This window comes from Brachyhypopomus gauderio, chromosome 2 (genome assembly GCF_052324685.1).
Source record: "Brachyhypopomus gauderio isolate BG-103 chromosome 2, BGAUD_0.2, whole genome shotgun sequence".
In the NCBI taxonomy this organism is placed as follows: domain Eukaryota; kingdom Metazoa; phylum Chordata; class Actinopteri; order Gymnotiformes; family Hypopomidae; genus Brachyhypopomus; species Brachyhypopomus gauderio.
The window spans coordinates 46430958-46458949 of NC_135212.1; the positions used below are offsets into that span (position 1 = coordinate 46430958).

The 27992-nt window shown below is 47.4% G+C and overlaps 1 protein-coding gene across 1 annotated transcript; it reads right to left on the reverse strand.

Moving 5' to 3' along the window:
* Positions 1-102: 102 nt before the first annotated feature.
* LOC143508479 (neurexophilin-1) lies at positions 103-27992 on the reverse strand. The gene is made up of 2 exons (XM_076997010.1): positions 27384-27992; positions 103-6119 (listed from the first exon to the last, which is right to left on the reverse strand). Exons 1-2 carry the CDS (start codon positions 27435-27437, stop codon positions 5319-5321), a joined length of 855 nt encoding a protein of 284 aa, XP_076853125.1. The 5' UTR covers positions 27438-27992; the 3' UTR covers positions 103-5318.

The following is a 27992-nucleotide window of genomic DNA, read 5'->3' on the forward strand; positions in this document are numbered from 1 at the left end:
TCCCTCTGACACAGATCCATCAACACAACAGACACTTTCAATCTGGAGACACGTTAGGTCTTCAAACTCGGTGAAAACATTCAGTACACCTGTCTACTTTATTGATTTTTTTTCAGATGTCAGAAAACCACAATAAATGCCACCATTGTCATCCATACACTACATCAACATGACGCACATGGAAAAGAAACAATTTAAAAAACAGAAATGAAAAAACAAATTAACTAGAGTCTACTGTGTATCTCATACATTAGGTCCAGTCCCACAGGTGGGTTGGTGAGTAATATATATTTTAATATATATATATATCTTTATATATATATTTATATATTGATATATTTTTGTATAGTACCTACAGTACCATTTGTCATTAGGCGGCTCTGTTTCAGGTTGTTGACGTTGTAGCTAGCCCAATATGCTAGCTCAGTTTCTGGGTTTGCAGTCAAGTGTCCAAAACTCTGTCCAGACTCCATAGGCCAGCAAAGGAGTCAGTCGCTATGACAACCAGAGTGTTCCACCACTTGAACTTATTATCCTTTGCCTTGGCAACACCCACCAGTGTGTGACGGTGTAAGTCCCCCCTCTCGTCTGCTGTCGGACTGTCAAACAAGGGCAAGGAAGCCCAGTTCACCGGGACGCTTCACATCTAGTGTTCAGAGTGAATGAGCAGACAACAGATGCTACATTATGTGTTATTACCATTTGAGCGTGTTTAACTTCCTCAGTGTCCCCCTCCCATGGAGGAGCCCAGATACCATTTATTTCTCAGGGAGTGCATAAAAAAATAAAACAACAGAACAAACCCTTTCTCTCCCTCCCCGTTCCGTGCAACATCAGAGTGAACCCGTCCTTCAACACACGGTCCGTTTCTGAGTATGATGGATTTTGTTTGTTTATACTCTGCGCCTTAGAGGGTTAACAGGAGTTTGGTTGCCAAATTAAGCCGTTTGTGTTTGTGTGTGAAAGCCATCTGACCGCTGTTTTACAGGGCATTAGTGTGAACGCAGGCATGTAGGCAATCATGCTCCAGGTGTGGGGGCTTTTTGGCAGGTGCTGGTCCAGCTGTTGGCTAGAAGGGGTGAAGAAACAGGACTTGAGGGTCAGAGAGACTGAGACGGAGACTCAGTCATGCTGGTTGAGCAGCAGGAGCATGGTGGTTCTCCCAGGTGATTCTGGTACCATTTCAGCTGGTGTGTGTGTATGTGTGTGTGTGTGTGTGTGTGTGAGAGAGAGAGAGAGAGTGTGGTTAAGCTAGACGTTTAAACAGAGCTAGATGGCACTCGTGGGGAGGGGGCAGGCTGAGTGCGATAAGAGCCCTCCGCTGCACACTGGTTTAGATGAGCAGCAGAGCAGGAGAGACCCCACACAACCCCCCACACAACCCCCCACCCCGCCTACTGCCTGACTGCACGGGTCTGTCTTCATATTCCAGAATTTACCTGTCAATTAATAGAAAATCAAGATCTCAGAGATGCGATGTAACTACCCTGATAGGATACTAGTGCGTGTATCTGTCTATGAACAGTAAGTGAGACAATTTGGCCCTAATCATGTTTGATCAGTCAATAAAGAAAGCAATTAGGTAAGCATATAGATCGTTCACCACTTATTAAAGCTATTGATCATTTGCATATTGCATACTGGTAAATCCTGGTGTTCCGCTCTTCAACCCACTCAAATAGAGAATTTAGAAAATGGCATGTGCTGTTCCTAAGTAGCTTACCCAGAGTGCAGTGGGCCAATGATTTGAGTCAGATAAATGGTGGGATTAGAGGGTTTTATGAGTGAACACGAGCAGTCGTATTGTTTGGGATATTCCTACCTTTATAACGCCACCAGCGCCCATGCCTGGGGGGCTGAATTCACCATGCAGCCCTTAACTTCAGGCAAGGGATGATTTTAGTTATGAACTCATAAACGGCTGCTACCTACATCTCTCTCTGCTCCCCCCCACCCTTGCGCTCTCTCTCTCTCTCCCCCCCTCTCTCCTGCAGTGAATCAAACACTGAGACACTTTGATGTTCCACATTGTGCTTTTATGTTAGTGCATTTAGCATCATGAGCTTTTTTTTCGTGTTCCCCTCTTCTCCTTATGTTCTTTCTTTGCGTTACTCCCCCTTTCCCCTCCACACTGTTTCTTTCATGTCTTCTCCTCTCCTTCTTTCTCATCTCCCTGTGTGTACGGTTGTCACTGGAATTTTTTTTCCCTTCTTCCTCGCTTTGCTTTCATGCCTCTTACCTCATCCACCTGTGTGTGCCCCATTCCTCTGTTCTCCGACCTTGCGTCTGTTGGCAGACTCCACACCTCTTCCCAAACACATTCCCTGTCTTCCATGTTCTCTGCGTACCTGCCCCTTCTTCCCTTTACTCGTCTTTCTTTACTTTCATATTCCCGTCCTCGCGTTCCCTGATCTAGCAACAGACACAGTGTCTTAAAGGTGTTTTGATTCAAATCTTTATGGAAATACTCAGTCTCCCATGTTCTTTACTACTAATGTCTGTTTTTGCTTTGCTGTGATCATCGTTAATACCCGCAGTTATGGAAGGTCAACTCCACTGCTGTTTGTCTAATGTGGTAATTTGGCCTGTAGAAACACCTCCCAGGCCAAATGAATCTCTGAATCCACCACTAGCAAATCCATTTAGTTCAGTTCTTAATTAAGTCCTAAATGGGATTAAATTATGTATAATTATCACAATAATATTTCTCTTTTTTAATCAGAGATAATAGGGGTGACTCTAGTGGAAAAGGGGCTGCTGAGAGAGGGACGGTGCAGTGTAAGTTATCATGCGGAGAAATCAGGAATTCTGTCAGCAGCAGAATGTAATCGTTGCTCTCTTTCTCTCATATGGCGAGATCAATAGAAGGGCGACTCGATTCATCTGCAGCACCTCCGTCTGCCCGTTTGCCTTTAATTAAAGAGCTCTCTGAATGCTTGCTACGTCCTGGACTCTCTCTGAACACCTGCTACGTCCTGGACTGTCTCTCTGAATACTTGCTATGTCCTGGACTCTCTCTGAACACCTGCTACGTCCTGGACTCTCTCTGAACACCTGCTACGTCCTGGACTCTCTCTGAACACCTGCTACGTCCTGGACTCTCTCTGAACACCTGCTACGTCCTGGACTCTCTCTGAACACCTGCTACGTCCTGGACTGTCTCTCTGAATGCTTGCTATGTCCTGGACTGTCTCTCTGAACACCTGCTACGTCCTGGACTCTCTCTGAACACCTGCTACGTCCTGGACTGTCTCTCTGAACGCCTGCTACGTCCTGGACTCTCTCTGAACACCTGCTACGCCCTGGACTGTCTCTCTGAACGCCTGCTACGTCCTGGACTCTCTCTGAACACCTGCTACGTCCTGGTCTGTCTCTTTGAACACCTGCTACGTCCTGGTCTGTCTCTTTGAACACCTGCTACGTCCTGGACTGTCTCTGAACACCTGCTACGTCCTGGACTGTCTCTCTGAATGCCTGCTACGTCCTGGACTGTCTCTCTGAATGCCTGCTACGTCCTGGACTGTCTCTCTGAACACCTGCTACGTCCTGGACTGTCTCTCTGAACACCTGCTACGTCCTGGACTGTCTCTCTGAACACCTGCTACGCCCTGGACTGTCTCTCTGAACGCCTGCTACGTCCTGGACTCTCTCTGAACACCTGCTACGTCCTGGTCTGTCTCTTTGAACACCTGCTACGTCCTGGTCTGTCTCTTTGAACACCTGCTACGTCCTGGTCTGTCTCTTTGAACACCTGCTACGTCCTGGTCTGTCTCTTTGAACACCTGCTACGTCCTGGACTGTCTCTGAACGCCTGCTACGTCCTGGACTGTCTCTCTGAACGCCTGCTACGTCCTGGACTGTCTCTCTGAACGCCTGCTACGTCCTGGACTGTCTCTCTGAACGCCTGCTACGTCCTGGACTGTCTCTCTGAACGACTGCTACGTCCTGGACTCTCTCTGAACGACTGCTACGTCCTGGACTCTCTCTGAACGACTGCTACATCCTGGACTCTCTCTGAACGCCTGCTACATCCTGGACTCTCTCTGAACGCCTGCTACATCCTGGACTCTCTCTGAACGCCTGCTACATCCTGGACTCTCTCTGAACGACTGCTACGTCCTGGACACTCTCTCTGAATGCCTGCTACTTCCTGGACTCTCTCTGGATGCCTGCTATGTCCTGGACTCTCTCTGAACGCCTGCTACGTCCTGGACTCTCTCTCTCTGAATGCCTGCTATGTCCTGGACTCTCTCTGAATGCTTGCTATGTCCTGGACTCTCTCTGAATGCCTGCTACGTCCTGGACTCTCTCTGAACGCCTGCTACGTCCTGGACTCTCTCTCTCTGAACGCCTACTACGTCCTGGACTCTCTCTCTCTGAACGCCTGCTACGTCCTGGACTCTCTCTCTCTGAATGCCTGCTACGTCCTGGACTCTCCCTCCTTCTTCTTGCTCTGCTTTTCTTTTTTACTCCTTCACAATTTTATCTCGATTTTCTTTCTGTAACATTTGTAGGTGGGAAGACCAAGAAGTCAAAGAGGCAAGTGTGTCTGTGTTAGTTTAACATGAAATATGCAATGAAAATTTCTTTTATCTCTTCTACCCTTAGGAAACGTGAACTCCAACATAACTGTAATGCACAACCCTCAGCCTCTGCATAGTAGGTGTATGGAAATCAACACGGGAATCACTCTGTTTACTGGTCCCAAGGATGTGAATCTTCATGCCCTTGTGTGGGTCAGAAGCTGCTCGAAGCACTCTGGTGGGATCGCTGGTCGCCACAGGCCCACGGTGGTGTGCTCTCACTTGTGTATCTGTGCTAGACAGCTTGATTTGCATATATCGATTTTTGCAGGTCACATTTGTCAGGTTGGTAGAGAGGTTCTTCAAGACATTTATCACAGGAGAAAAATGCCTTACATTCACCTTGGGAATATTACAGATGATCAAACACAATCCATGGGAAAGAAATGCTCAGTTTGCAAAGGGGTCTTTTCCAAGGAGTTTGTTCGTGCAAGATTCTCTGCACTTTCTGGGAAACCCTACAGTCTGTTCACACTCCGAGGAGAACCTCTGACTCACTTAAAATATGGCCCCTCTCATATACCAAATATGGCCCCTCTCATATACCAAATCTGGCCCCTCTCATACCAAATGCATCAAGCACTTCCCACATCCGTTCAATCCCAGCCCTTCCGTTCATCTCTGCCTTCACCTCCACAGCCCTCTAGCTTATATTTCTCTCTCTTCTCTCTTCTTCTCAACTCTCATTGTTTTCTTTCTTCCCCTCCCTTGCCCTACAGCCCTCACATGCCCCCTCTATCCAGACGGCAGGTAGGGCATCTCGTTGTGGTAGTTGTAGTCTGGGCAGACCTTCTGCACCAGCCGGTAGTCCGTGCTGTAGAAGGAGATGTAGATGCAGATGACCTTGAAGGGCTTGGAGCAGATCCAGGAGACGTGACTTTGCGTCTGCTCCTGGAAGCAGATCTTGGACGGGTCGTAATTGCACAGCGACGTGCGCTTGCTGCGGTCTACCTTCTCGTAGTCCACACGGCAATTGAAGATCTTGGAGTCCTTGGGGTAGACCACACTCTGCCTCTCCAGGTCAAACTCCACCGCCTTGACGGGCGGGACCAGGCTGACGGAGATGTTGCCCTGGCCCGTCGAGTTGTGCCGGAAGTAGACGCTGAAGGTGCCGTTGCCGTGGTCGACGATCTTGCCTGTAATGAGCAGGTTGAGGCGTACCGTTTTGATGTTGGAGTAGAAGTCTCCCCAGCCGAACATCTTCTTGAACTTGCCTGTCTTGACGATGGGGCGACGCTTGATGCGGGTGCCGGCCGAGGCGTCCGCGTCCGCGTCGACCTTGAGGGGGTCGCTCCCCAGCATCTCCCAGAACTCCTGCTTGGAGAAGGACACGGGCGAGCGGTAGGGCAGCTCCACGGTGGAGGCGTTGGCCGCCCGGCCCCGGCTTTGCTGCACCCAGCGGCTGAGCGGCGACACAGACCCCTGACTGCTCAGCACCCCCAGGGTTTTGCTGCCGTCTGCTGGGGAAGGCGACTTGGGGCTCAGAGCAGAGGAGGACGAGGATGAGGAGTGCGGTTCTTCTTGTCCCAGCGCCAACTGTAGACACACAGCGGATGGACAGGGGCAAGAGGAAGGACAGGGGCAAAGGGGGTATCATGGGGTTGGATGGAAACGATGCAGCCGAAGATGACAAAGAAAAAGATGGATTGTGAAGACAAAAAAAAAAAAACAACCCATGTGTTGGTTGATGTGAATGGTGAAAAATGAGAAACCATTAATTAACTTCACATCCGCAGTTAATAGTGCATCAATATGACAAATACAACTCACCCCGCATATAACCAAATAGAACTTACACCACATTTAGCCTTAGTTCACTACCTGTGTGAGTTTATAATAGCATCATTTTTGGTGGCTCACTGTACTGACTGATATTGCATGTGAAGGGGCCAGTTCTGCTGCTCCTCTTGTCCAGGGCTGGATCTGGCCCAGCCCTGTGGCTAATATGGATCTGGGGCTTTCCTGCAATAGACCACATTACTGCCAAGAGAGGGATTTAATTCCTCTCTATTGTTCCTGACAGCAGAAAGTAATCACCTTGTGCAGAGAAGTGGAGGGGGAGGTTCCCTCAAAAAGCCTCAGTGTGCAATTAAGACCTTTAATGTTTTAATTCAAAGAATAAACACCACTGGCAGGAGTGCAAAAGTGTCAGGTAAAAGAGTGAGACAGAGAACAATGGAGTGGCATAGGGTAGAGAGTGAGACCAAACAGTGTGGTAGAATAGGGGAGAGAGTGATACAGAAGAGTGGGGTAGGAGAGGGTGGTGTGGGACCAAACAGTGGGGTAAGACAGGGTGAAGTGACATCGAACAGTGGGGTAGAACAGGGTGAAGTGATGGTGGATACGTGTATATAGGAGTACGTGATGGTGGATACGTGTATATAGGAGTACGTGATGGTGGATACGTGTATATAGGAGTACGTGATGGTGGATACGTGTATATAGGAGTACGTGATGGTGGATTGGTGGATACGTGTATATAGGAGTGCGTGATGGTGGATACGTGTATATAGGAGTACGTGATGGTGGATACGTGTATATAGGAGTACGTGATGGTGGATACGTGTATATAGGAGTACGTGGTAGTGGATACGTGTATATAGGAGTATGTGGTAGTGGATACGTGTATATAGGAGTACGTGGTAGTGGATACGTGTATATAGGAGTACGTGATGGTGGATACGTGTATATAGGAGTACGTGATGGTGGATACGTGTATATAGGAGTATGTGATGGTGGATACGTGTATATAGGTGTACGTGATGGTGGATACGTGTATATAGGAGTACGTGGTAGTGGATACGTGTATATAGGAGTACGTGATGGTGGATACGTGTATATAGGAGTACGTGATGGTGGATACGTGTATATAGGAGTACGTGATGGTGGATACGTGTATATAGGAGTACGTGATGGTGGATACGTGTGAGGATATTCTACAGGGAGAGAGTTGTTGTCCTGGCTCATGACGTAGTGGAAGACAGAGACTCTGGGTGTAATGGACAATCACCACACAGTAATGATTTATTAAAACACACACACACATTTGCACATGCAGACACCATCCAACATCAATAGCCGAGCTGAAGAGGCTCCTGTCCTTCAGATCAAATGATGCATGGAGCTGGAAACAGGGAACGGAATTTTCTTTCTTTTTTGTCTTTTGTGTCTGTGTGTGTTGTTTTTCTATGTCTGTCTGACTGTCTGCCTGCATGTGTGTTTCTACCTTTTCATGTTGCTGTAGACAGGGCTGGGAGTGCTAAGGTGTGTGTGTGTGTGTGTGTGTGTGTGTGTGTGTGTGTGTGTGTGTGTGTGTGTGTGTGTGTGTGTGTGTGTGTGATGTATTGTTCATGCTTTGTTTTGCTCCTGTGCTCACTTTGGTCTGTCTGTGGTTGCACTCCCGCAATATTCCAATACTTTACACACACACTCTCTGTGTCTCTGTCTCTCTCTCTCTCTCTCTCTCTCTCTCTCTCTCTCTCTGTCTTTCTACTGATCTGACCACACTTTACAGTTAATTACAATAGAAGTGTGTGTCCTTTCTGTCAGGTGTCACATGTAAGAATGCCTGTGTGTGTGTGTGTGTGTGTGTGTGTGTGTGTGTGTGTGTGTGTGTGTGTGTGTGTGTGTGTGTGTGTGTGTGTGTGTGTGTGTGTGTTTCACAATAAGGAACTAAGGCAGTGTGGGAGCTAGGAGTTCTCTCCCATCAGTGACCATGCTGTAAAACTCTCTCCCATCTCAGTGCACCGCCTGACAGTGTGGGTCTGTGTCCGTGTGCATGGGTGTGTGTGAGGGCACTTTCATGCGTGTTTGTTCACATGTCGTCAACATCAGCCTGTGTTGCGTTGTTGCATATTCAGTAGATGTGTTCTGTGTGTGTGTGTGTGTGTGTGTGTGTGTGTGTGTGTGTGTGTGTGTGTGTGTGTGTGTGTGTCACTGCTAGGACAGGTCTGATCCTCTACACTTAAGGATCTGTCTCCTCCATAATGCATGATTCTGTGCCTTCGCTTCGGACCGCTGCACACAATCCTGCACTCTGCACCTTCCTTATGCAGGCTTATAGCAGGCTTATGCAGGCTTATAGCAGCTTAATCAGGCTTACGCATGCCCTCCTCACTCGGCTCCACCTTTTCCTGCCTATCTCTGATATCTGCCTAAGTCCCACTCCAGTCCATTTTACTCAGGCAGGATTAGCAAACCGTGCTCAATCTAATTCTGGCTCTTTTTCCACCTTTGACTCGTTCTGCTCCTCTAGCTCGTATTCTTTTGTACTGTTTCAGTGCTTTTTTCCCCCCCCTTCGTCTTCTAAAGAGGCTTTGAATATCTGTGTAACAGTTCTCTTCTGTGAATAGCCAGTCTTGGCATATGCATAATACCTAATGCCCTTGTCGCTTGAATAATTCTACATTAGATGCATTTCAAAACCACTAATCTGTTCTGCACCTACAGAAAAGTAGCTCGCGCAGTAGTGCTACATCAGCTAATTAGAGTTATGAATTTTAAATTGAATTGCGCCGTGGAAGAAAACCTCTGTGCAGTTCCTTTTCTTGGCAAATCGGTGTATTGCTGCCCAGGTCTGGGCTGTGGTTTGCACGTGGGCATGTGAAAGGGCTCGACTGTCCCCCAGAGTGAAGACTAATAAAGCCTTGTGTGCTGTTGTCAGTGTAACGGAGGGGGTGTCGTGTCCTGTAGTGTCTGCGACTGGTTTTGCGTTACATCTGCGTTACTTTGCTGCGGCGGGGTGTCTGCGTCTGATCACCAGATCGTCATAAATCACTTAGCCAACATATGTTGGCTCGTCAATAAAACGAATTTGGCTGCTTTTAAATTAACGTTTCAGGACAGTTGTTTCAGCTCCTAAAATGATGAGTTGATCTTAAAAACTCGTAATGTTACGATGTATAGTGTATTGTTATGAGTGTAATGTTACGAGTGTATTGTTACGAGTGTATTGTTACGAGAAGGTCCAAACCTGATGAATAGTTTTAGCCTTCATTACAAACAAACAAGTAAACATTTTATCGTGTGTAAAGGGACACAGGTTCTTGTATGAAGAGTCTTCTGCTTCTGTCAATCACATACTGTAGCAATTTGTTGTTTTGGGCAAAACAATTTTGTAGCTCTTTTTGAATCAAAACACCATTTATGTAACACCTCCAGTAAACACTTCCACTATGTCCCTATGCCATAACATTACTGCTGTTCTTCTGTGACCCAGGCCTGCCGGTACATCACGCAGCTGGTTGCCTTGTGTGCTTAACTCCTGTTCGGCTTTGCGTGGGTAATAGTGGCTTCTGCACTGGGTCCGTCCTGCCTGGCGTGACACAGGGAACAGTGCAGAGATCCAGCTCCCTGACACAGCCCGAGCAGGGCGGGTCGACCCCGTGACCCCGCCGCCTCCTGCGGCCAGCCGAGCCAGTTCTGTGCTGCAGGAGAGGAGATGCCAGGGAATCTGCCCTTACTCAGAGGTCCTGTGGGATACCTCCCCCAGCCCTGGATTAATAATGGATAAAAATAAGAAGCAAGATAGACATATTGATTTTAATCTATTCAGGCCTCTCCCTCACGACTCTCATTTATTTTCTGTCTCTTTTTAAAGAGGAGAGCAGGAAAGGTAGGCTGTGGAGAGCCTGTGTCAGCACAGTTCTAACCCCACCCACTAGGCTTCTAACCCCACCCACTAGCCATCTAACGATGCCCACCAGGCTTCTAACCCCACCCACTAGGCCTCCCACTCTGACTGGCTCATTTCTCTCTCTCTCCCCATCCCCCCCCGATTTGTTTAGACAATTTGTCTATCTCTGTCTGTCTGTACACACACACACACACACACACACACACACACACACACACACACACACACAAACGTTAAATTTTCTATCACAGTAGACAAATTCACAAATTTAAGTAACTTAAACTTCTGATAACTTTATGTTAATTCTGTTGGATATACATATATGTTTTAGATTTGAACTGAATACATTTCATGTGCATTTCTGAATACATGGCTTTCACTCCACAGTAATATCATATCATATTTCTGTTTTACTCAAACGAAGGGTTTGTGTACTCCTCCAAACCCTGTTGAAAGGTCATCTTCACCAGCTCTCCATAAAAATAGACGTGACACACTGCTGTGATTTGACACCTCCAGTACACTAGGAGTCTCTCTCAGCAGGGGAACAACAGTAGCGTTGGGCATCAACAAGCTATTATCAAATACGAAGCCCACTCATCATTTGGGCCGAGGGCATCTAGATGCTCGTCTGCGGTGGGAAACCATAACTATATGCTGTGGTGAGTGTGAAACACTTGATATTTGCTATGATCCACAGCCTGGAAGTGGAGAACGTTTCACACTTTCAGCTCTGTGAACTGAGAGATCGTAGTGAGAGAACCCCCTCATATATGATCCTGGACATGTAGCTTCAGTAGGTTACGTTTGCTTTAAGTTTGGTTTATGAAGCAGGTTTTTGGTTTTAGAAGCAGGTGTTTGCTTTAGGAAGCAGGCGTTTGGTTTTAGAAGGTGGTTTTTGGATTATGAAGCAGGTGTTTGGTTTTAGAAGGTGGTTTTTGGTTTTAGAAGGTGGTTTTTGGTTTATGAAGCAGGTGTTTGGTTTAGGAAGCAGGTTTTTGGTTTTAGAAGCAGGTGTTTGGTTTAAGAAGCAGGTGTTTGGTTTAGGAAGCAGGTGTTTGGTTTTAGAAGGTGGCGACTGCACCTGTCAGCTCAGCCTCCTCCCATTTACCATTTTGAGACCTTCCATTTAAAAAATGAAGATATATGAGTATCATTTACACAAATTTGTTTCACATTGAGTTTATTCAAAGATTTTACTGGTCCGTAAATGAAATCTAATCCAGTTTCTCAGAGTTGCCAACTTTTCAAGACTGGTGAAAAAGTAGTTTTGTTCCAGTTTGACCCAGCCATCAAGAAATGTCACAGTGTTGATTGTCACTCCCAGATCTGTATGACCAGGGGGCATAAAGGAGACTGTCAAGTTTTAGGCTTATTTGGAAAAACAAAAATCAAAGTGTTAACAATAGTGTGTCACAAGGGGTTTTGACAGTGACGTTGTGCCCTGGGCAAATTTTCTGCCTGTCTGCCATTCATTGAGATTTTTATATGTAATTATAATCCTTATATTACTATAACATATTCATACATATAAAACACCCCCACCCACCTAAAAAAATGAATAAATAAATAATACAGCGACTTGTCAGGAAGTCTCCGCCCAAACAGACCACAGTCATCCTGACTCTTCTCTGGAAGCACCTGCTCATTAGCATGTGCACCTGTTTCTTGTTAAGTCTGTAATCAGTCTTCGTATATAAGACTCCCTGTTTCACTTTTCGTTGTGATGTCGTTTCTGCATACACTTTGTGTGCACTTAGCCACTGGTTCCCTGCGTTTCTGTAGTTTATTTATTTTCTCCTGGCCTGAATTACAGTCATGGATTCGCTTGTGTTCACCACAATGTGTCTGTCTTCATCCCAGTGTCTTCACCCCAGTGTATTAACCCCAGAATGCCTGTGTTCACCCCAGTGCATTAACCTCAGTGTGTTCACCCTAGTGTGCCTTTGTTCACCCCAGTGTGTTCACCCCAGTGTGTTAATTCCAGTGTGTTCATCCTAGTGTGTTTGTGTTCACACCAGTATGTTAACTCCATTGTGTTCACCCCAGTGTGTTCACCCCAGTGTGTTCACCCTAGTGTGCCTGTGTTCACCCCAGTTTGTTCACCCTAGTGTGCCTGTGTTCACCCCAGTGTGTTCATTCCAGTGTGTTCACCCTAGTGTGCCTGTGTTCACCCCAGTGTGTTCACCCCAGTGTGCCTGTGTTCACCCCAGTGTGTTCACCCCAGTGTGCCTGTGTTCACCCCAGTGTGTTCACCCCAGTGTGCCTGTGTTCACCCCAGTGTGTTCACCCTAGTGTGCCTGTGTTCACCCCAGTGTGTTCACCCCAGTTTGTTCACCCTAGTGTGCCTGTGTTCACCCCAGTGTGTTCATTCCAGTGTGTTCACCCCAGTGTGCCTGTGTTCACCCCAGTGTGTTCCCCCCAGTGTGTTCACCCTAGTGTGCCTGTGTTCACCCCAGTGTGTTCACCCCAGTTTGTTCACCCTAGTGTGCCTGTGTTCACCCCAGTGTGTTCATTCCAGTGTGTTCACCCTAGTGTGCCTGTGTTCACCCCAGTGTGTTCACCCCAGTGTGCCTGTGTTCACCCCAGTGTGTTCACCCTAGTGTGCCTGTGTTCACCCCAGTGTGTTCACCCTAGTGTGCCTGTGTTCACCCCAGTGTGTTCATTCCAGTGTGTTCACCCTAGTGTGCCTGTGTTCACCCCAGTGTGTTCACCCTAGTGTGCCTGTGTTCACCCCAGTGTGTTCACCCCAGTGTGCCTGTATTCCCCTTGCTTTGACAGCAATTCCTGGAACAGCCCTAATGAAGTTTCCATGCAGCCATCTACTGGCTCTGACTCAGAAATAGTACAATTATGATTGCATTTCTGTTTTTATGAAACAATTTATTTCGATGCCACAGGATACAGGGTTTTTTCATCCCTTTGTTGCTGTTTTGTCTTGTAACCCTGACATGAATTAACCACCTGTTCGTTTCCCCAGCAGTGATCTGTCCACGCTTTGATGTTCCTGCAAACTTTCCGAAACCTCACATACTGTCGTGGGAGGCTGTAATCAATAGCTCCAATGTTGTAATTAGTCGGAACATCTATGTTCAAAACAGCATATGGAGAGAGCTGCCTTGCTCTGGTGGAGCTGTGTGCTGAGACCCAGGCCCGTGCTGAGACCCAGGCCCGTGCTGAGACCCAGGCCCGCCTGCAGCACCAGAGTGAGCAGCACTCTGCCGGTCCACTCTACAGCCACCATGGCCACAAAACATGAAGGTTCAAAAAAGCCTTCAGGTCCTGGTGATTTGCACTGAGTCGTCACTGTGCAGAACAAATCTACAGTCACGGTTGATGTGGTAGAGGATTTTAAAATGGAAATAAACATTTCTGTGCAGTGCAAAGCGCTTCATAAGGCTGTCATATTGTATGCCTTATGTAACCGTTGCAGTGTAGAAGCAAGTCTAACAGCAGTATTATTGTTTATCTTAAAGCTAGCTTTAGGGATCAAAAACCCCTCCGTGCAAAGTTCTCCCTTTGATATAATCCAAGCACACAGAAATGAACCGCCTCACACTCGTCCTCACACTCGTATCCTGCTCAGCTTCTCAATTCTGCTTAACAGAACAGATGTGTTTTTCCTTTACTGACCTTGTTTTTTAAACAAATAAAACCATGTGAGTTGAGGAGGTCAGAGATTACACTGTGAGGCATCTAACTATTGACCTTTGACCCAGGAACAACAATGCTATTGGCTGCATACTGAACAGCATCAGGGAAACCAGACTTTGGGCTTGGAACCAATATTATTATCCAAACCACCCACCCTACAAAGAAACAAAAACCTTGAAGCCAGAAACTATGACTAAGACTGGATGACAGGCTCCAGAAAAAGCATTTTCAAGCTTGAAACTCATTCCTTATCATTAGGAATAAATGACTAATGAATGAATGTGATACACGTTTGTTAAATCCATTTAGCCGTTTGGTATTCTGTGAATAAGCACAAAGTTTGATTTGCTGTGTAAATGTGTTTGACTGTTTAAAAGAAGGAATGCTGTTTTCTCCCCAATTAAACTGCTTTGTTTCATATTCTCAAGTGATGAACTGCAATTTTAATCTGAAATGTAACCTCAGTGCACAGTTCGCAATTAGGCAACCAATAATAATTCAACAGTCAGTGATGATAAAATTTTGCAAATGGTGCATCTCAAAGGCCCTTTTAGGAAACCGATCAAAACCACAGATCAAACCAGTTTCAGTGACATGACCAAGACGACTGCGCACAACTACCTGTACTGTTTTCTATCTTAGCCGGTCACAAAACACGTGTGCACGTGCATGCTGTGAATCATTTAATAGATCGTTTTATGCGTTTGGCGGCTCTAAAGGTCACGTTTAGCTCGTTTTCGTTTCCCCGTGTTTGGGAGTGACAGGGATGTTTCGGCGGGATCATCTCTGCGGGTGCAGTAATGCGATCTCCGCTTTGGCTGAGTGAGCAGCGCGCTCGCTGGAAACGAGGCGAGAACGTAGCCGCGGGCACGAGAGGCGCGCGCGGGACCGAGGGAATTGCGGCTGGCTAGACCTGCTAGCACTTGTGATCTTTAACTCCCGTTTGTGTGCGTATGTGTGTGCATTACGCTTCACAGAGCACACTGTAGCGTGCAGTGTGTGAGGCGAATGAGGCTGCCGGAGCAGTGCCTGAACGGACTGCTACAGAATTAGGAATAATGAAGATGATGATGATGATGATGGCAGTAAATTACTGTTTAGTATTTAACTGATATTGTTGAAAATATAAGGTATTATTTTGAATACATATTTTTAAGAAGCAATGTACATTTTTCTGGATTTCCCAGGTATGCATGATTAACGTTATAGGGATAAAAATGTCATAGTGACCTTTGAATGTCATAGTAATAATAAGCTGTGATATGTTGGTGGAGATTTTCACCTCCTCCTTTGCAATTGTAGTAGTCAAAGGTTTTCTTAGGACTGATAATAACTTACATGAGACAGGGAGGAAAATAAATCTAATTGATCCCCCTTTCGGCAGAAAGAAAGAAGGGATGAATGAATTGTGAAATATGGCCTATATCTGTCTCTCTCCCATAAGTGATATCAGTGATGACGTGGGGGTCTCTGAGTTTTTGTTCCCTCAGATCGTATCTCGTGAAGGCGAATGAAGCAGCCGACTGAGTGGCGCTTAGACGGAGCCCCCCCCCCCGCGTCTGCCTGGGGGAACAGCCAGCAGGCATTTCCAAAGGAGAGAATGAAGGGAGGATATTAAAGTCATGGTGCTGCTGTGTGTGTGTGTGTGCGTGTGCGTGCGTGTGTGTGTGTGTGTGTGCGTGCGTGTGCGTGCGTGCGTGTGCGTGCGTGCGTGTGTGTGTGTGTGTGCGTGCGTGTGTCTGTGTGTGTGCAAGTGTGTGTGTGTGCAAGTGTGTGTGTGTGTGTGTGCGCGTGTGTGTGCGCGTGTGTGTGCGTGTGTGTGCGCGTGTTTGTGTGTCTGTGTGCGTGAGTGTGTGTGTGCGCGTGTGTTTGTGTGTGTGTGTGTGTGTGTGTGCGCGTGTGTGTGTGTGGAGCCCCCCCCCCCCCCCCCCCCCCACGCCGGTACAGCCCCAGCGTTTGCGTGTAGGCGCAGCCTTAATGGCTGATTATCAGGGTGATAAACACAAAAATGGGGACAAGAACCGAGCTTCAGGCAGCAGATGGTGAATAGCGGAGGAGAGACGGAGGAGCGAGGGGGGGACGAGGGGGGGGGACCACTGCCCCCGGTGCCCCAGCGGAAGGTTGTGTACGGTACGGCGCGGGCTAAGAAAGGGTGGGACTGGGAGAACGGAGGAATGTGTGTGAGCTTAACCGGATTTGAGCAGAGCCGTGCGAGGCGTAATGGGTCTGCAGCGGGCTTTGTAATGTGGCGGTGTGGCGGGTAACGTCTCGCTGTAACGCACCGAACGCTGCACACAAGGACAGAACGCTGGATTCAATAGGCCTCATAAAACAGCAGCGGTACAGGTGAACCAGTAATGAGTGAATCACGCAGCTTCACGAAATCGAACGAGCGTTGGTGCAGAACACACGAGCTGCTGAATACAAACGATGGCGGAACCGAGATGGACTTTTGGGGGGAGGGAGGGGGGGGGGAGACCGTGGAAATCGAACAAGTGCTATTGTCCAAACGGCACAACTGATTAGATTTCTGCATATTGACTTGAATATGCCAGAGGAGCTAATTAACTGGTAGGGTATACATAGCCAGGCCTGGCAGTGAGTATGAGTGTGAGCACAGGTGTGTGTGTTTGTGTGTGTGTGTGTGTGTGTGTGTGTGTGTGTGTGTGTGTGTGTGTGTGTGTGTTTGTGGTTTGGTCTTTGTGGGTGTCCGTGTCTCTGCGTGAGTGTAAAAGTTATTTGTCTGCTATGCGTCAATGTGAGTCACTATAGAGGGACATTGAGTGTACTGAGGGGGTCCATCTCGCCGGGGGGTCTGGGGGGTGTTGTTGTCGCATTAATTGTGACTCAGTGAGTGTTAGTGTGTGCTGTTTTTAAGGTGCAGTTCCAGTGCAGGAGAAGAGACCAAAGAGAGAGAGAGAAAACAAGTGAGCAAGAATGTAAGAGACGACTGAACACACGGAGAGGTGAGATGTATGGAGGAAATGAGAGAGGAGGAGAGGATTAGAGGTGAAGAGGTAGAGGAGGAGGAGGAGAGGAAGATGGTTAGAGCAGGAGAGGTAGAGCAGGAGAGGTGGAGGAGGAGGGGTAGAGGAGGAGAGGTAGAAATGGAGAGGTAGAGGAGGAGGAGAGGAAGATGGTTAGAGCAGAAGAGGTAGAGCAGGAGGGGTGGAGGAGGAGGGGTAGAGGAGGAGAGGTAGAAATGGAGAGGTAGAGCAGGAGAGGTGGAGGAGGAGGGGTAGAGGAGGAGAGGTAGAAATGGAGAGGTAGAGGAGGAGGAGAGGTAGAGCAGGAGAGGTGGAGGAGGAGGGGTAGAGGAGGAGAGTGGAGATGACCAGTGTAGCACCGGTAACTGAGGCACTACACAGACGTTTAGAGAGACAGGCAGATCGTTTTGCTCTCTGGCCTCTAAAAAAAAAAGATGGACACAGCATTCTGTAGGAGCCCGTTAGATGTCTACATCCCAGTGAAGCCTTCAAAGAGACAACTGCAGCATCTTCTCCCCACAGTGGAAGCTTCCTGGTCCTACCACAGTATGTGAAGAGGGAGAAGTGAACTCCGTCTTTCCCCGGCAGGAGCATCCGTGTGCGGGGGGAGGAGGTGTGGGTGTCTGCTGACACCAGGCAGATGGCGTCACGTCCACTTCAGAGAGCGCGCTAGGAGAGGGCGCGATGTCGCCAACGGTTTCTAAGCGTAACAGCAAGCGAGATGCGTCACAGGATTCCAGCACAAATGATTCCGTAACAAAAGGTTTTCCGAGATTTACGTTTGTTTATCTGTTGTTTATCAGGCGTGGCGGTTTCACTAATATTAATGAATTTACTATGAGAGGCGAGATCTGTGAGGTCACGTGGACAGAAGAGTTTGTGTCAACAGTGCCACACGACTAAAGTGTGTGATACCTGTATCACAACACACTGTGTGACATTAACGATGGAGTGTGTTCTGCCACAGAAGTATGTCCACGGTTGCGTTTCTCGCTCGTGTTCGTCGGTGATGAATTCTAAAGGCCGAAGACCTTGTAGGCTAAAAGCAAAACGTCAGCATGCATGTGAAGAATTGCAAAGTGTTAAACGCTACGAATTTAGGTCTACGGTTAGGATGATCTCACATCAGCCCCGTCTGGAGTTTATCCAGGAGGGTTTAGAGAAAGATCCTCCGTGCCCCCCTCCCCTGGGGGACCTGCACAGCACCGCCGCTCTGGCCCGGGGGATGGGAGAACTCCACAACGGGTCTCTCCATGTGTGGGCGGAGGTGCGTTTAGCCCTTTTGCAGGTACTAAGTGTCCTCATGATGATTGCAAGACATGAAGATTTTGCCGTGGGCCATTTGACTTGTGGCTGCATGAAAAATGCTTTTTAAAATACCAGAAATTACAGCATTTATTTAAAAAAAATCTTTTTGGTAACGGAGGCTGAAGAACTAGGGTTTTGTATTAGTGGTTTTAAGTGCAGTATTACAGTTTCCATAACTATATTTAACCATGGCAATGCATAAGACAGTGGAAATACCTCACAAAGATAGTAATGCGTGTGTGTGTGTGTGTGTGTGTGTGTGTGTGTGTGTGTGTGTGCGTGCGTGGAGTGGGCTGGACTGTCTGAACTGTCTGTCCCCTGGTGATTGGAGAATAGACAGATACACCATTTCAAAGTTTCATACTGACAGTAGTGGAGCTGGCTGCATGTTTCTATGTCAACTTTTTAAAGACACAGTCTCCCTGTTTCTCTAAAACCTTTCTTATTATTTAAGAGCAACATTGATTTCAGCATATGAGGAATATTGTGTTTAAGTTCAACTCATTACCTTGGTTTGCTACTGAGCCAAAGGAAATGATCTTTACCTTGGAATCACACACAATCCTGAGTTTAAAAAGTTTATGAAGGTTTTGACTTTTGTTAGCACTTCAAAAGGTTTAAAAACTGATGTTATATGTTTTATAATGTAAAATAGCTAACGTTCAAAATGTGGTAATTAAGGTTCCACTGTGTCCTATACATAGCTCATTATTATTATTACAATTTAATAACAGTATAAAACCTAGAAGTTGACGGGAAACGACCAAAAGGACGCCCAAGGACAACATGGTTGACAACTATTCGAGGAGACCTGAAAACTACTGGGCTAAAGGAAGCTGATGCTTTGGATAGAGTGAGCTGGCGACATAAACTACGCGTCCAACCTCCGCTAGGGGACAACGGACGTTAAACCGATGATGAATAACAGTATAAAACCTTGTCTCTTTCCTTCCTATAGTGAACATGTTTCATCCTGTAACCCTCTGGTTTCCCTTTGGTAGCCATGTTAGTTTTCATGCAGCATCAACAGGACCAGCGTGTATGAGAGATCTCCTACCCCTTCATGGGGTAGAAAGGCGTTGGGTTCAAGAGCGTCCTGATACACGCAGGCCCACCGGGTGTCTCAGTCACCTTCATGGGCAGAACGTCTGTTCACTGCACTTCAGTTTGATCTGTGAAGCAGCTTTCACTACAAACACCGTCCCAAAGCCGCTCCCCACCAGAGCGGCTCGCCGAGGAGACCACGCCAAAGCTGTTGGCGGCCCCCTCCCTGTGACGGCATGAGGAACACGCCGTGAGACCTCCCCCCCCCCCCCCCCCCCCCCCCGGGGGAACCCCGTCCTGCTCATCAGACGGCAGGACTTTGATGGAGAAACTACACAAGAAGGACTAAGCAGACGTGGGTAGGCTCCACGCCGTCTCTGAGCAGAGCGGGGTGTGTTTATCGCACCGGCATGCTCACTCCTGCCTTACGCGTCACAGCTGCACACGGCTAGCCTCACACCATCAAACCTGCACACGGCAGAGATGGCTTCTGTACCACAGCATCAGAGAAGCCTGCTCTATCACAGTCTCATCTTTGCCAAGAAACCCCCCCTCCACGATAGCTAGGGCCTGGTTCATACCTACAGCAGAGAACACCGCGATGCGTGAACCACGTGTCTGGACCGTCTACGCTGGCCAATGGTCACGCTTCTCAGACCAGCGTCCCCGCCGGACGCGTACTTTGACCCCAGAGCTAGGGTGGCACCGTAGGGCGGAGCCTCTCGAGCAGGACACCCACACAGTCAATGAGCAACACACCAATCAGAGCCCAGCGTCAATGCACACCCCGTTACACCACAGTCAGACATCATGGGGCTGCTGAGAAGATATGAGTGGCTGACTAATGTAGAGGAACGTTGGTTCAGACGGGGAGACAGATGGAGAAGGCTGTGCCCTGTATGTCCTCTAAACGCTACAGGAAGGCAGAAGGCTTCATTTGGTATCCTCGCAGAATTGACTAGATTCGTTTTCGGCACTTTCGGATGCCAAAGGCTTTTCCAAGCATCCTTCGATCCCTACTCCCGTTTTCCCTGGCCAGGGGACGGCGGAGAGACACCTGCGACACCAGATGGACCGGCCGCCTCGGTCGAGATATTCAGCGGTGCACACGCTCACTCGTGGCCCCCAGGCTGAAGTTGGCTCAGGAATCTGCCCAGCAGCTAGGGGGCAGGAGAGAGACTCCACAAAAACCTGCTGCCTTTTTTTTTTTTTTTTGTGTTGGATTTTTCTTCTTACTGCTTTGAGCACAAAATATAGAAAGTCACTTTTGATGATGATGGCAGAGATGGATACAGTGTTGTAGTTTTTTCTTAACCTACATAACTGACCCAAAACAAAAAGCCCTACTGTGGAAATGCAAGGATGACTCTGAGCACCCAGACTGTCGGTGGACACGGCAGTGAGGTATCGTCCTGGCTGTAACCTGGAACTAAAATCATCATCATCATAATATCCTCTCTACATACACACACATTCACGGTGCGATGTCCAAATGTTGCGACAGTTAGTTTAACTTGAGTGTCAAATAAAATTTTAATATTAACTCTGAAAACAATACATATGAGATCAAATTTTCATTTTCTAAATCACTGTATAACTGTGGGAGAAGTAATGATAGAAACAGCCATTCTGGCTTTTTCTCGTATTCTCCATCAACCTTTGACTTGCTTTCTTCCTCTGCTTCCTCTCATTATCCTCTTTTCTTTTTCTCTCTTTCTCTCATTATACTCTGTTTCTGTCTTTCTCTACACCTCTGGCTGTTGGGTTGAAATTTTCATCTCTAATACGACATTAATTTTTAATTAAGGGCCCCAGTTCCCACTTAGATTTCTAACTCTTCAACAGCGCAATTGTATCTCTTGCCCTCTCTCCCATCATCATACAGACCTAATGTGTTCAGCCTGTGAGAGAGTTCTCCCTCAGTTACATGATTAAAATCAGAAAATGAATCTGCTCTTCGAACACATTATTGCACACTGCACTGAAATGTTTTTTTAAAGTCCAACTTCATTGCAGAAGCTCCCATTCATTAAGCCGCCATTCCTAATTCCTCCACTTCCTTTATGGCAAATCCCTCATAGCTGCATCAGAACACACACTTAATAACGGAGTTAGAAGATCCTCACATTACATCCATGTATGTCATGCAGTTTAAAGTTGAAGAAGACGTGAGACTGAGGAGATCTCAGCTAATGTCATTAACAACAAACTGATTTTACCCTCTTCAAGCTGCTTTTCAGTTTTGTAACGAGTATTTGTTTACCATCATTTTTTATATCAAATCAAATAAAATCAAATTTATTTGTATAGCGCTTTTCACAACACATGTTGTCACAAAGCAGCTTTACAGGATTTAAAAGGTTAACAATACTATGGGTCCAGAACCCTAATGAGCAAGCCAAAGGTGACAGTGGCGAGGAAAAACTCCCTATGATGGTGGGGAATAGGAAGAAACCTCGGGAGGACCAAGACTCAAAAGGGAACCCATCCTCCATTGGGCGGCCCGTTAACACTGAAATATTACTGAAAAATATCACTATAACTTAAATAAATTTTGCTTTAATATGGTTTTATGCTATTCCACCTACAATTATTAAAAATCTTTCAAGAAGATTATAAGATTCATGAACCATTTGCAGTGCGGTCACATTTTCCAGTCATTCGTTTTCCAGTCTGTATAATGTAGTGTCGTTTGTGTTCAAGAAGTGAACTTAAGACAGCTAAGGGGTGACTAGTTTATTAGTGAAGGAGCCTCGTGAGATTCCATCGCTAACACAATACCTACACAAATATCTACATATAACACTGTATGGCACTGTTACCTCACCTTGTCAAAGAGGAGATTTATTTATTTCTTTTTTTTTCGTTTTCTTTTTTAGCAGAATTAACTTATTCTACTAAAAGATATTTGCTAAGGCATGCTAATAATAAGCTATGTTATGATTAATAATCAACTGCACCAGCCAACAAGTGCTAACAGTGTACTAATTTACGTTTGTGGATATTTATCCTGATTTACTCCTGATTTAATTCCAATCTTCAGTGCTCTGCAGTTCAGACATGGTCAGGGGTGTGGGAGACGAAGAATGCGAAGACAGCCGGCAGCTACAGGAAGCCCCCCGCTAAGAACCAGGCCAGGTGAGATCACTGTTGGGTCATGACCTGCGTGCTGCTCTGCTCTGTGGGATGTCTGCTGAGACTGCGCTGGAGATCGGACTGCCACGGTACACGACCCAGCCACCCCCACCAGTGATTCATTTAGCTTGTAAACCGGCCGTGACCTTTGCACCTTTCTGTAATTGCTGCTCAACCTTTGTGTGTATTTGTTTAATTTATGATGTACCATTACTGGATAGTTGTTTCATTCAGATGTAACAGTAGGACTGGTGTGTGTGTGTGTGTGCATGAGAGAAGAAAGAGGAATGCACGTGTGGGTTTTTAAAGAAACTGGGTGCCTTCTTTTTAAACTTTGACAACCTGCGTCTCATAAAGTGTTTGTGCGGCCCCGTGGACTAGTAACCTCGACGAAGTCTTCTGCACGCTGAAATCCCTAATCTAGCCACTCCTGCTTTGTGCCAGTGGGGATCAGTCACAGAACTTTTAGCACATGTGAGACAAAGCGAGACTGTGAGTGACGTAAGTAGGGAAGAGAGGTGAGGAGTGGATCTGTGGTGCTGAATGGCTTCAGTCTCATTAAGAGCAAGAACCAGGTGCCAGCATGGAGGTGCTAAAAGAAACATGTGAACACGAGTCAGGAGGAAAAACACAGAGAAGAAAACTACTGTTTGCTCATTACGTCCGTAGTTAATACCAGACTCCACAAACCTAGTCTAGTGTTTTAATGGCTGGAGCCAACAGACTGTTCTGAGTGAGTGAGTTTATGGTAGAGAAAACAGGACACAGGCTAGTCTGTTTGTTTGGATCAAATAAATGATAAAATACTGCAGCTTTAACCAGCATTCTGCTTCATTCTGTCCAACCATTTCCTTTCCCACAGACACTCACATCAATCCCTGACAAGTCTGCAGGCACTTGTGTCCCACTCTGATGATGTCGGCAGCTGCCTCGGTCGCACCTTGATGAGGTTTGCGCCGCACGCAAAATGAGCCTGAGCGGACCGCGACGTCTGTCCGTCCGCACAGATGGTGGCACACATCCACTATTCAAAGGGGCCCGGGCGTCCAGGAGGCCGGCGGTAGTGGCGTCTCATTGGAGTGGCTCTCTTGTAATCTGTTTGTACTTAAGAGAACAATTTGATGTCCAAACACCCATTAGGCATAAACAAATCTGTCCGTTCTTCTCAGATGCCAGCAGTGCGCTACATCACTGGGCTTCTGTTCTGAATGGATTGGTTCGATGTATTGACTAAACTGACGTTCTCTGGAGCCACGCCTGGAGTGTTAACGCCTCCTGTTTCTCTGTGCTCGGTAAAAATGTCTGTGACAATGTCCAAAACCTGAAAGCGCCTCATGTCTACCGTCATTTAATGACTTTCGCCTCTGAGGTAAATATACGCCGGTCTTAAGAGAAGCCCTTATTGATTTGTGTGTAAATTCATGTACTGTCTCTCTGGCTGTGTTTTTGTGTGTGCGCGCGCCATTTAATCTCAGCCTAATTTCACTGGCAAGCCACATACACAGAGGAACCTGAACGAGACCTAACTATATTCTCCGTTGCTGCAGGGTCATGTACAAGTCTGGGTGAGCTCTTTAAAGTGCTTTTCTCTGGCACGGAAAGTGATCCCCAAGGGGAAATCCTGCTCGTGTGTGCCCTGCCAATGGTGTCCATCTCTGGGGCAGAAAGACGGGAGGTGGTCCTGACCAAGCAGCTCCAGGAGTCGCCTGATCCGTGCCTGTGCATAAATCAACACTGCTTAACACTCCGAGCAGGCAGGCATGACGCCTGTCTAATAAAATCTCTCCTCTCTCTGTCTCTCTCATTCTCCCTCTCCATCTCTCTCTCTCTCCTCCGCTTTCTCCGTCTCTCACTATGCCTTTCATACTCATGTCGATGTTTTTGCCTTTTCCGACTCTCATAAGCCTAGAATTTTAAATGAGCCACTGTAAACAAGCGCCCTTACGACGCGTTAAGGAAGGCACGTTTTTGAAGAAGCATCTCGTATGAGGAAGAGGATGCACCTGTGTGACTGCGGGCACCTGAGAATTAAGAATCTCCACCCTGAAATACGTGTACAAGCGTAATGACTGTGCACCACAACAGTCCTAGATGTTTCTGGATGTGTCCACGTGTCCATATGTACTCGTAAGCCCTTGTGTAAATATTGGAGGTGTGGCTGATGTGTAGGATTTTGATTGCTGAACTGCAGATGGGCTGATCTAGGAGATGTGGTGCTGATGGGCTGATCTAGGAGATGTGGTGCTGATGGCGGAGGGGGACCTGGCGGTTGAAGAATAGCTGAATCACAACGCAATAGGCAGGGTCACGCACGCACGCACAAGCTCCCTCTGGGCCTCAGATCACCAGTTAAGCCGGTGTAAGCCAGGCCTGGCCTAAGGCAGCCCGGGAACACCTAGGGCGTGAGATATCTCCATCGGCAGCGGGGTGTGTCGCGAGATCCGGCTTAGCCCTCCTTAGTACCGCCTCATCGTTTGCCCTGCTAAAATGTTGTTTCGGCCATCCATGAAAGACAGATGGTGTAACCTTTAAAATGTCCTGTTTTACATGCGTGTGAGCGCGTGTGCACATATGTTTGGCTCTCTGTCCGCGTGCGGCGTGTACAGAGAGACGCGTCCCTTCTCTTTGAGCGGGGTTCAGGATCGGCCTCTACAGCACGATGATGAACTAAACCTTTAGACATGTTGCTCTCGTTTCGCTGCTTCTGTTCAACACCAAAGCACGCTGCTCTTAAACGTGTGTGCCACTGACCACACGGCCTGTTGCATGGAGGAACCTCTTCCTCTTCCCCCTTTCAGTCTTCACAGTTTCCTTCTTAGTCTCCCTTAGACACACACACACACACACACACACACCCTAACACGCCTGGATAGACTTGTCCAATTTAGGTGTCGTGGTTACTTTATTTTCCTCCATTACTCTGCAGTAGGGCTCGGAGAAAGCTGCATCTTGTCACTGAATTAATTTAATAAGCTGGTAATGAGAGAGATGCTGTTTCAGTATCAGGACCATCAACAAATGTAATGCAGTAATTGCCAGTGATCCACAATCGACTGCCGGGTGCCCTGCTATGGAAAGCCAGTTTAAATCATTAAAAGGGGAAATGTAAGGGGAGAGAGACGTTTAATTGTGTTCGAAGACGGGACTTTGTCTCTCAGTCAGACTTTAACCAAAGGCACGCATTTGAAAACGTTGCAACAAAAAGATAATTTTTTAAAATCTGATTGAATTAGCTGGGGGAAGGTGAAATCAAATATGACTATGCTATGCAACAAACTTGCTTATTTAAATCTAAACTTGGCATTCAAACCTCATTCGATGGTCTTTTGTTACTTGGTTACGTCATGTCAAATATGGCATGTGTATCATACTATGAACATTTCCACTGTAAAAGCGCTACTTGGATAAAAATGATGCCGAATGTCCTTCAAGATTTTTTTAATTTGTTCGCTCGCTTAACTCTGCAGAAAATTACGGGTGATTATTAATGTATTCTGTGTGTCTAATCGCGGTTCTGTAGCACAATGGGGGGAAAATCATTAATTACTTTATAATTTATCACTGTCATGCGCAAAAGAATTACCCATGGCGCCTTATTGAGACGCGCAGCAGCGCGAGACATTTTCTCGTGCGTGCTTCTTCCTCAAGTTTAAATAACGTGGCAAATTAATGACCAGGAGCCGTATGATAATTAGGCTAATTACGTTATTGTATCTTGCCGATGTAACTCCTGATTATAAGCCCAGCTTACGTCTGCAAGAATAGCCCTCGTTTCTGGGGGCGCGCGCCACATCACGGGCCTATTTCGTTACTTTTATATTTATCTGATGCACTATAAATTAGATTCTTGGCTCATCTTTCTGGTCCGTTGTCATTTTGGACACGTCGTCGTGTCCAGTGGTTCTGGTGATGTAATTAGGAGAGGCTGTCAGCCCACTCATCACCGTGCCACGGAGTCGAGCGCATTGACCTTGTTTCTTTCCGTTCAGCTGTTAAACTTCAGTTAATTTCACGTAGGTGGTTTGTAATTTAACTGGCAGAGAGTTCTCGTCGTTATTCGTTTTCTCTCTCTCAAAAGAGCAACGCATGCGACACAGGGGAGCGTGAGCGTGAACGCCAAACTAAAGCTCAGTGCGTCCTGCTCCCCTCGTATGGTCATTAAAGCGTCCTGCTCCCCTCGTACGGTCATTAAAGCGTCCTGCTCCCCTCCTGCTATAATATTGAGCGCGTGTCTGCTGTGTCCGGCTGAACGACAGCGTTAAGCATTCCTGCGGGGAATAAGAGGATTAAAACGCGTCGGTGGCATTTTACGGACAGAATTATTCTGGTAAGCCGTGCAACGGATAATTGTAACAAAGGCAGCGCACTTGTCCATGGGGATTAATTCTGTGTTCTTTGATTTCAGTTACGGTGTTTTAAAGCAGCCCACGTCAGCGAAACGGAAGGTTCCTGTGGACCACAGGGCTACATTACCACTCAGACTGTAGAGGTTTAATCGTGTAGCAATGAAGATGCCAATCCTCTAACGGCCAATGCAAGTGATTCTACAGAAACTAGCACGTTCATGGCAATTAAACATTTTGCGCGACGAAGAAGTTCGTTTCCAATTTTCCAATTAATGTACCCCCCCCAACACACACACACACACACACACACACACACACACACACACACACACACACACACACACACTAAAATAGCGCACACATGCGTGCTCTGTATGGTGCGTACAGTGAACCATGACGCTGGATGAACCCCATCCTGACGCACGCGACTCCGTCTCGAGCTCGTGCAACAATCTCCGCTCAGTACGAAGTGGGCGCGTGAGGACTCGGGCGCGTGAGGACTCGTGCGCCCGGCGCGCGGATAGTTCTGCTTACCCTTCCGTGCCACATGCAACCGGGAAGTATTCTTAACCCGAGCACGCCACTCAGCCTTTGGGAAATTACATACAGTTCAATTAAAAACTTGTACCCCCCCCCCCCCCCCCCCCCCACACACACACACACACACACACGTCACCCTTCCCCGGCTCACCAAGCACGCTGTCCCGTTGAGGAACAGCAGAATTAAGCCGTGGTCAGTGCGCATCTCGCCGGTGCGAGCTCCCTCGGTCTCGCGTCGTCGCCAAAGATCGCTCGCCGCTCAAGACGCTATTCCGCAAGTACTGTATCCCAAAGAGCCAAGACGCCGTCCCATGTCTGACAGAGACTTCACCGTAACTTCTCCAGCGCTCGGAACACCTGCTACCCGGCACCGGTACCTCCCGTTACTCGGCGGCGGCGCCACCGGGGCGCATGACATCCAGAGGTGTAAGAGAAGCACGAATGTAACACCTCATCCCCGCGATCCACGGAGTGGGGGAAAGAAACAGTAGCTTACAGTCGACTCCGCTCAGACGACAACAGGGGGAGGTGGTAGTTGGAGAGGGAGACCGTCTTCTCCATCGCCTTCATCAGTCAGTGATGGTTTGGCATCCAAGACGGAACAAAACTGACACGAGTGCAAAGTCCCCCCGTCTGGCACACATCAGCGCGTGCTGTAATGGCAGTAAGGTTCCAACCGGCTTAGACGTTTTAAAGCTCTCCTCGGCCCCCTCCCCACCGACACACACACACACACACACACACACACACACACACACAC